The 9,691-nt window shown below is 34.9% G+C and overlaps 1 protein-coding gene and 1 pseudogene across 1 annotated transcript in view; one reads left to right on the forward strand and one right to left on the reverse strand.

Moving 5' to 3' along the window:
* Positions 1-2,685, reverse strand: part of LOC107001448 — a 3,717-nt gene extending 1,032 nt beyond the window's left edge. Inside the window, exons 1-4 of the mRNA XM_015199488.1 lie at positions 2,466-2,685; positions 2,304-2,424; positions 2,079-2,205; positions 1,830-2,029 (exon numbers count right to left, since the gene is read on the reverse strand). Of these exons, the coding sequence (XP_015054974.1) occupies positions 1,830-2,029; positions 2,079-2,205; positions 2,304-2,424; positions 2,466-2,685 (668 nt within the window). The remainder of the gene's footprint in view (positions 1-1,829; positions 2,030-2,078; positions 2,206-2,303; positions 2,425-2,465) is intronic.
* Positions 2,686-6,610: 3,925 nt separating this feature from the next.
* LOC107001449 lies at positions 6,611-8,963 on the forward strand (annotated as a pseudogene).
* Positions 8,964-9,691: the final 728 nt, after the last annotated feature.

Consider the following 9,691-nt stretch of genomic DNA (forward strand, 5'->3'; position numbering starts at 1 on the left):
TATATATATATATATATATATATCGTGTACCTACTTTACCCGTAATTACTCCTTGTTGACTGTTAGTTGCTAAATAAGTTGCCGCAACATTCCAATTACTATTACATTTAATGCTTAATCGACTCTTTGGAAAGCATACATGTTCCCGCAATACTACTGCAACCTTTCTTTTATCCTTAGACCCTCCCCATAGATAGGTTGTACAATCTTTGTCCGGTTCTTTCAACACTCTGTGAAAGGATAAAATCTGTCCCAAAAAAGAGAACAAGGCTGTATTTATCACTTGTTGACTACCTGCATATGTCAGATGCTTAGAATAAGTCACAATGATCCTTTTGTTGAATATTTTTGGGTGTAGAGACTATGGGCACTATCGATTTATCACAACTTGAATTTTGTTATATCAAAGAAGAACACGCTTCGGTCTTACAATCTTGATTACACTGGTTGCTTGCTTCAACAACACTCTTTACTTGAGCACTCACTCTTGCATGCTCTTTTACTTTCTTAGTATGTTTCTTGCTTGGTTTTCTTTCTTTCTTGGTTGGTTCCAACTCAAATGGACCACCTTATCTATAGGTGGTGATGGAAGAATATAGAGAAATACATACTACTCTCTTCTAGAATATTCCTAACAATCTTTTTCTAGACCTATCTTTTCTAGAACATTTCTAGACTATTCTATCTACAATACACATTCTAGAGATCTTCCTCATTCCACAATTACGGAATATTCTAGATTTTTCTTGACTTATATATCTTAAGTAATAATTAAGTTGGTGATGAATTCTTAACACTCCCCCTCAACACCAACTTAATTTTTTCTTTTCATCTGTTGTGAGCGATTCCTGGAACTTTGCAAGCGTCATCACGTCCATGGCCTTTGAGGATCTCTTCCTTCGTCGGATAATTTTGATCCCTACTCTGTCAAGCTTCTTCAAAGGAAGTAGCCTCTTTGATGTTAACCACCTCGGTTAATGTTGCATCTATGTACTTGGTGTATGTACGCTTCAGCCTTCGAGACCTCCTTAGTTGCAATTGTGACTCTACTTAGAGTTTTTCTTGCAACTCTTCTGGTGTTTCATAAGCTCCAATTTGGCATAAGCTCTTCTTTTCCTTTTGTGAAGATACCTCCTGGTTAGATTCTAATCTTATTTCCTTGATCTACTTCGTTGAGCTTATCTTGCCGCTTTTGCTCAAGATCTATTGAGTCTGGCAGGGAGACTTCTTTGGACCACCGAGATGACGCTTTATCAAATACCATATTTCCTGATACACATATCTGATTTGTGGTAGGGTCACAACACTTCCATCCTTTTCTTTGTTCGTCATATCTAACAAAGATGCAACGAACAACTTTTATATCAAGTTGTTGCGGAGATGATCAGGCACGAACACATAGCACACACAACCAAAAACTCGAAAGTGACTGACGATAGGAATCATATTTTTAAGTTTTTCAAATGTTGAAATGAATCTCAATCTTGCTTGCCGCAACCTGTTGGTAATGTGAGCAATAGTCTTCATGCATTCTGCCCAAAACCTTGCTGGTACATTCATAGTATGCAACATACTTTTGCATATCTCCGCCAAATGTCTATTTTTTCTTTCAGACACTCCAATTTTTTGTGGTGTATTTGGGTAAGTTATTGTATCCTTATTATATTCTCTTTAAGATGATTATGAACTCTCGTACGTGTATTCTCCCCGATTTGTCCGTACAGAGACATTTGATTTTTCTTCCAATATCATTCTCCACAGTATATTGGTACTCTTTAAACTTCTCAAATACTTCAAATTTCTCTTTTAAGAAGTAAATCCATACGTACCTTGAGAAGTCATCAATAAATGTTACCATGTAACGGTAACCACTGATGGAGGACTGCTTCACTGATCCAAACACGTCTGAGTGTACTAGTTCAATGGCTCCTTTGCTTGATAATTCGATTCTCCATAGGGAAGTTGATGTGCTTTCCATAACGACATCCAACACAAATAATGTCTCCTCTAATCTCAAGCTTGGGAAGACCTTTTAAGTTTGATTGTTGCATCATGATGTTTAGTTTGCTATAGCTCACGTGCCCAAGACGTGTATGCCATAGATCATCTGTTTCTTTACTCCATGTTTTCTCAACATAAGTTGTCTCGCTGACATGACGTAAATTTATTGTAGTATTCTCCCTTCCATGATCGGTGTGCTTGTAACTTTTAAGTTTCAATATACATTTATGTCATTGGTCCAAACAAGAGATAGTTTCCGAAATTTGTTAGTTGCGATACAGATATTAAGTTCTTCTTCATACCTGGAACATGGTAGACATTTTGAAGTTCCACAATTATTTGCAGTCACCACACCTCGACCACCTTTATATTCACTCATGTTAATGAGTTTTTTCTCATCACCAGTCATGTGATTGGAATATCCTGAATCAAAGATCCAATCATGTAATCGACCAATTTCTTACTCACACTTGCAAGTGGAATCTCCTCTTTTTTGTTAGAGTGACAGGTGACAATCTCCTCTTGTTGATAAGTTTTTTTAACTGCATAAGAGGTCTCAAAATCCCAAACTTCTTCTTCATATTTCTTATTTTGAGTAGAACTTGTTACATTACCTTCAGCTTTCTTGTACCAGCAGTCTCTGGCATAATGTCCTCTCTTTCCACAATTGTAGCAATTCTGCATTTGTCGGCTGTTGAATCCTTTCGCCTGCTTGTTTGTCGTTTAGTTCTTTTGTCATGACCCGAGCCTACACCCCGGATGTGGCCGGCACTCAAGAACCATTGCTAGTCTCCAAGCGAGCGTTCATCCTGGCTGACTACAAGCGGAAGACTAACTTAAGCATAAAAAGCTTAAAAACTGAAATAAAATTTAAAAGGCTTTAACACAATGAACAACTTTGAATAAAAGTAATATATTCAACTAGACATAAAATAGGAAACTTTAGACTTTAAAACATTTAATAAAATAAATGATTAATACAGACTCCTCAACTATACTGACTATCTATGAAGCCTGTAACTAATAAAGATGGAAGTCGGGACAAGACCCACGACATCCTAACTAAATTGAAAAATAAATGAAATCCTCCAGAAGCAAGGAGACTCACCATGGCTAAATCGAATTCTAGAATGTATCAACGAAGCTCTTGTTGATGATCCTGAATTCCCGTGTTTGCATTACAAAAGATGCAGGCCACGTGGAATGTACGAGCATGTAAGGGGAATTCTTAAGCATAACATAAGCTTGATACTTGAATAAAAATGGAAACATACTTATCTCTTCTGAAACTTGAAACTCAAGGAATACTTAAGAATAGGATACTCATTTCAGAGATTAAATACTGAACTCAAAGATATGATACTCGACTATGGATACTCAACTCAATATACTTAACTTTTGATACTTAAATGAACTCATTTCAATATAATACAGTTTACAACAAATGCAATATAAAGTAAAGTTGTATAATATCATAATGTTAACTCAAGATAATAATATCAGAAAAACATATCATGCTCCCTCTCAAAGTCTACTTGTGCAATGCTTGAATGAAGTCTCATACCCCCATTCATACTAAGCAGAACCCCTTGAGGAATCATGTAACTACTACTGTGGGAGTTTCTCTAAATCGACAACCATCACTTTGAGCCTAAATAATGATACAACGTATTACCTCACATTGCCCAAGGACCATCCTATACCTTGCCATCGGTATAGGACCTTAATTAACTTAGTGGATCCACTAGCTCTCCTTACGATCATCTAAAAAGTATGGCCCGTCAATTCCCATGTTGTCTACATGGTTTACATGGAGACTTGAGTTAATATGAACTTTCATCCCCACATCGGTACTCAATACTACTCCCAAAAATGTACTTTAGCTCATACTTTTAATAAAACTTCTTTCCTTTGGGTTGAGATAATTTGTTGAACCCGTTCGCTTTAAGAAACTCCTCTTGGAATCAATGTTCCCCTCTTTAGTTCAAAACTCTTTTGAAACTTGTTAGTTCCGTTTTAATTTAAATGTGAAAAAATTTATAAATCTTTAGGGAATACTTAGTATCCTTATAGCTTTTGAAAAATGAGCTCAACTCTGGCTCTTTACTTAACTTGAAACTTAACTCTTAGGGAATACTTAGTTCCCTTATAGCTTTTGAGAATTTAGCTCAACTTTTTACTCTTTCTTGACTTGAACTTTAAGTCTTTAAAACAAAGTGAAAACATTTGTGAAAGACTTTAGAAAACTTTAAAAACTTTACTTTGACTTGCTCTTATCTTCTAGAATTGACTCTTAACCTTCCTTGAATTGAAGTATGGATTCAAGGTTCATGATCTCATGTGTCTGGATGATTTCATGATTTTTCAACTCGGAGGGTGAACAACTCAACTTGAGAACAAAAAAGTACTTCTTAACTCAACATTGTTCGACTTATAGGGTTCATGCAAAGTTATGGACATGCACAATTCAACTCAAGGACTTCATGGCTAACATGTAATAGTCCCATAATTAGGAATATAATCTCAAAAGGAGTAAAGATCTCAATAATCAAGACTTAGAATTTGGAGATACTACTCATCTCAATGATACTCAATTTATGGAATTCATGCGGAAGTTATGGGCATGACAACTCGCCTCGAAGGTCTAAGTAAATAGATGGAACTCATGTATACAAATATTCTCATTCTCTTACTTACTTCCTCAAAAGTTAGTTCAAATAAATGATGGATCTCAAAGAATTCACAATTGGAATTAAAGACTTCCTTGAACTCTACTCTTAACTCTCTCTTGAATGTGAATTATGAATTCAAGAGTTATGGTTCATGATATGAAGGATCTAGGTGATATTGTAGACTCATGAGTACATACTCTTCACTCTTATACTCACTTGACTGAGTCTTGAAACAAGTTACCAAAAATTGTGGAAAACTCCTCAAAAGGACTTTCTTAGAACATTTGAAAGAATTCTCAAAACATAACTCTCAACTCTAACTTGAATTTGAATTGTGAATTTAAGTTTATGATCATGTTAGGACTGATTTTAGGTGTTTAGAAGTAGCTTAGATTAGTTAGAATTGAAAAGGAGTGAAGGTGCACTTTAAACAAACTCAAATGGAGTAACCGGAGGCAAACTTGATGGGGAAGGCGACCCCTGGGGCTATGGGTGGCGCGGGGAGCAAACCCTGATGGACAGAGATGGGTTTGGGGCGCTCTGGCAGGCCCCAACCCAAAAAATTCTGCCGAGCACTTTTGCTTGTTTTCTCACCCTAAATCGCCTAAATTCAATCGGTTTCTTCCCAATCACTTGCTTTAGATTACTTAAATTAATCACACTCTAATCTACTGTAAATTACACTAAAATTACTCAACTTTATCTCAAGAAATCATCAAAACTCCAACACAACAAGATTTAGAATGAACTTTAAGAACACCTTTCAAGAACTCTAATCTTTAAAATTTAAGCATGAAATTTCGCTGAAAAAATACATGATTGGCGTGTGGATGGACTAACCCAACACTATTGAAGCTTACATACCTCTTATGGATTAGACCCATGGTGAAAATCCGCAACTAAACTCAAGAACGTCGATGAACGCCTTCATCCTTGCCTCTTTTCTTTTCTTGCCTCTTCAACTCTCAACTACAACCCTAGGTGCTTATTAGGATTATAAAATCAAACCTAAAAGGATTAGACCCCTAAAATAATACTAAAAAGGTGTTAAATCTGATTGGTTAAGGAAAGGACCAAAATACCCCCTCACTATTTTCGGCTAACTTTCCTTAACTGGACAACCTAACTTCAAAAGGTCATATCTCACTCATCCTAAAACTAGGCGGATTTGGGAAGATAATTCAAAGACCTTTCCAATGGCATCCTTTAGCTCACCTAAATCATCTTGCACTAGTGTTTGGGTTGTTTGAAGTTGACCCAAAACTCACATTTAGCTTAACTTGCAAAATTTCAGATTTTGCTATTTCCAATTTAATTATTTTTGGAATTCTTGGTGCTAAATCTAGTGACCTGACCTTAATACTTAAGAAATTTTAATTCGTTGGTGAAATCTCACTCACTATGATTAACAGTTCGAGTCTTAGTTCAAAAAAATTTCTGGGGTGTTACATCTTTGATGTTGGATCTCATGGTCTCCCCCTGGCCGTGAGGTTCGCTCCTCTTTTGTTTTTGATAGGCTTGCCTTTTGCTGAAGAGCATTTTATCTTCGTATTTTATAGTAAGACTTGATAATGACTTCTTCATTTACCAATATATTTTCCAACTCAGATAAACTTGGTTCTTTAGCCCACCATTGTGTGGCTGTGATTATTCCATTGTACTTTGAGCTTAGACTATGAGTGATAATTCTCCTCATTATTGTCTCTTTGATAGCGTTCTATGGATCTAATTTTGATATTTCATCAGATAAAGATTTTACCTTTGAGAATTATTGACTTATTGTCATATTTTTTTGAGAGATCGACAAAAGCTCATTTTCAAGCCTTGGTAATCTCGCATCATTCTTCTTTGTAAAAATCGTCGCCAAGTCGTCCCTAGCTTATTTGGGAGTCTTGGCATTCTTAATTCGTTGTATGAACTTATCCTCGATGGTTACAATGAGAGCATACATAGTCTTTCCAGCTTTGAACTTTCACCTTTTTGCTGCTTCAACATTGTTGGTGGTGTGGTGTCTGATCCACCGATCATATCCCATAATTCCTAATTGAGAAAGTAATATTGCATTCTCGTCCTCCATGATCCGTAATTCTTGCATTGAGCTTCTAAATTTTATTGAGAGTGCTTGTGAAGTCTGTCATTGATAAGTGACTCGCAACTTGTAGCCTCCGACAATAGCTTTTAGGATCTTTATTAAGTTCCTGCATCGCATTTATCCACCAGACTCTTATACCACTTATTGAATATTTTTGGGTGTGGATACTATGGGCACTGTTGATTTCTCTCAACTTGAATTTTGTTATATCAACGTAAGAACACGCTTCGGTCTTATTGTAATTAATATTATAGTGATTGTTACTTTTAGAAGACATTTAAAGTTAAAGCAATATTTTTTAAGATTTAAGTATTTGATAATCTAATTAGTTTCGAGGTTGAAATGTTTATAAAACATCTCAAAAAATTAAAGACAATATTATAAAGACAATACTAAAACATGATTAATTCAAATTGACGTGAATTAGAGAAATCAAGAAATAAAAAGTAACTAAAAATTTAATTGATTATGATTTTGAATTATAATTACATCCACATTAAAATTCAAAAAACATGTGCATAATAATTAGTAAGAGATTAGCAACAAACTATTAAATTTTCTTAAATTAATATTTTCAAGTATTTATAGTATACCTAACAACTAAAAAGGAATAGAGGGAGATGTAATACAAATTTTTTTGATCTGGTCGTCTCACTTTTATGTATGTATATCCTTCATCTACTTTTGGTTCTTCATTTAATCTTGCCACTTATTAGAATTTGTATCTTTTTTGTGCATCTTTGATATATCTTTGTAACTGAATTTGGGGTTTTTTTTGGTTGTTTTGGAGGCCCTTATTTTTAGTTTGAGCCCCCCTTTAGCTGAACTAAGTAATGTGCATATGATATTACTTTATCCCCGTTTGGTTGAAGGTATTAAATTGTTCTGGATTATTTATTTCACCATTATTGATATAGTGATGATATAAGTTATATAATATCGCTACAAGAAAAGGGTGAACTATATGAGATTTTTCTGGGGATTAGTATGAAAATTTGCAGAAAAATAAGTTTTCTGCGGATTTTCATACTAATCCCTAGGAAAATTCCCATGTAATTCACAATTTTCCATAAAATAACTTATATAACTTGTTCTCAACTAAACGACCTAGTTCAATTAGTGTGGTCTTGCCTTTATTGATTTGACTTCCTGGTACAATGTCTCCTTTGTAGTTAGATTTGTTGTACTCGAGTCGTGGTCTTTCTAAAACAACCTTTTTACTTCTACGAGTTAGTTGTTATGTCTACCTACATTCTACTCTCCCGAACTTAACTTGTGATGTTGTTGTCCTGTTGTTGTTTCTGGCGCAATGACTATTGGAAAGAGTTGATCTAGTTACTACATGAGTATGCATTGGAATTATGTGATAACAGATTAAGAATCAATCGAAAATCATCTTAATTTGCTCTTTTATGACCATAGTGATGATCAGATTATGCGATGAAGCAGCCTCCATGAAGCGGAGAAGACTAACGTGGATTCGCCTATTCAGGGACTTGTAGATGCTGACTATATAGTTTTCAATGTGTATATAGTTCTCAATGTGGTGAAAAGTAAAAAGAATCAGGGTATCCTGGAGGCAGGGGTGAAAAAAGAGGCAAACCTAGCATCAATTGTTGTGGAAAATTCCTTGAAGTCACTAGTGAAAAAGAACTTGATAAAACAAGTCGGGAATATCCAAAGTAAGGGAAGAAAGGGAAAGAATTCTTATTACATGGCTGTTGAGTATGAACCATCGGATGAACTAACTGGTGGTGCGTGGTACTCGGAAGGAAAATCTTGACAAGGAATTCATCACAGTTCTTAGAGACACTTGTTTAAAGGTCATAAAAATGCTGAATGTTGCTACTGCAGAGGGAATCCATGATTTCTTGAAGAAAAGGGAAGTTGTTGAGCGTACAAGTCAGCAAATCGCGGAAATATTTAACTCTATGATTCTGGACAATGCTGTTATAGAGGTAAAGAGTACTGGATTGGGAGAATGTCATTCTATTCCTGTTGGATCAGTATGTTATCGAACTACAAGTGGAGTTGCTTTAGGGGCTGATCCAAAAACAATCGCGCCAATGGCTTCAATTCCATGTGGTGCTTGCTCTAGGATTAGTCAATGTACACCAAATGGAGATATATCCCCACGAACGTTTGCAACATGCAAGTTTGCATCTTCATTGACATGTCACATTTATGGTGTGTTGTAATGACCCGGAATGTCATTTTTGGAAATTTTAAACTATTTTTTTTTTACTTTAGTTGATTAGTGGAAGGGTAATTGTAGATATCCGACTTAATCGATAGTTAATGGGCTAAAGTGATTAATTATTTAAGAACCTATACCACTTGACCTATATATATTAAAATAATTTAATAGAGTTTGTCACTTTAAATTTTATAATTATTATTATATTCTTTAAAAAAAAGAACTATCCTAAAAGAAGTGTGGTTGCCGCATCTGAAATGAAGAGGATGTCGATCTCCTGGTAAGTATTTTCTCAAGTGTGTGCTTGCATTCAATTAATTTATTTTATGATTGCGCATATGCAATGTAACCCAATTTGGTATTAATTGAGAATAAATAAAGAAGGGTAAGTTTTTTTAAAGTTGACCGATCTGTATTTTTTTTTTTTGAAGTTTTGAAGGGGAGACAAGGTTTTGATAATGATCAGGAGAAGGGAATTGATTGATGAGTGATGTTTAGTTAGCAAGTTAGTTGATGGTTACAGGATGACTAGGTTGATTGTAGCAAATTATTCTTGTAGCCTTCTCGTCAGCTAGCTTTGGTTTTAACTATTGCTATTTAATTATCACATTATGATTCAAGTTTGATATGTTGAGATATATAATTAAATATCAGATGTATTATATTAAGAAAGTTATTATGGTTATGGTGTTTGAAGAAATTATAACTTAACCCTAGACTTGAAATTTT

This window comes from Solanum pennellii, chromosome 10 (genome assembly GCF_001406875.1).
Source record: "Solanum pennellii chromosome 10, SPENNV200".
Classification (NCBI taxonomy): Eukaryota; Viridiplantae; Streptophyta; class Magnoliopsida; order Solanales; family Solanaceae; genus Solanum; species Solanum pennellii.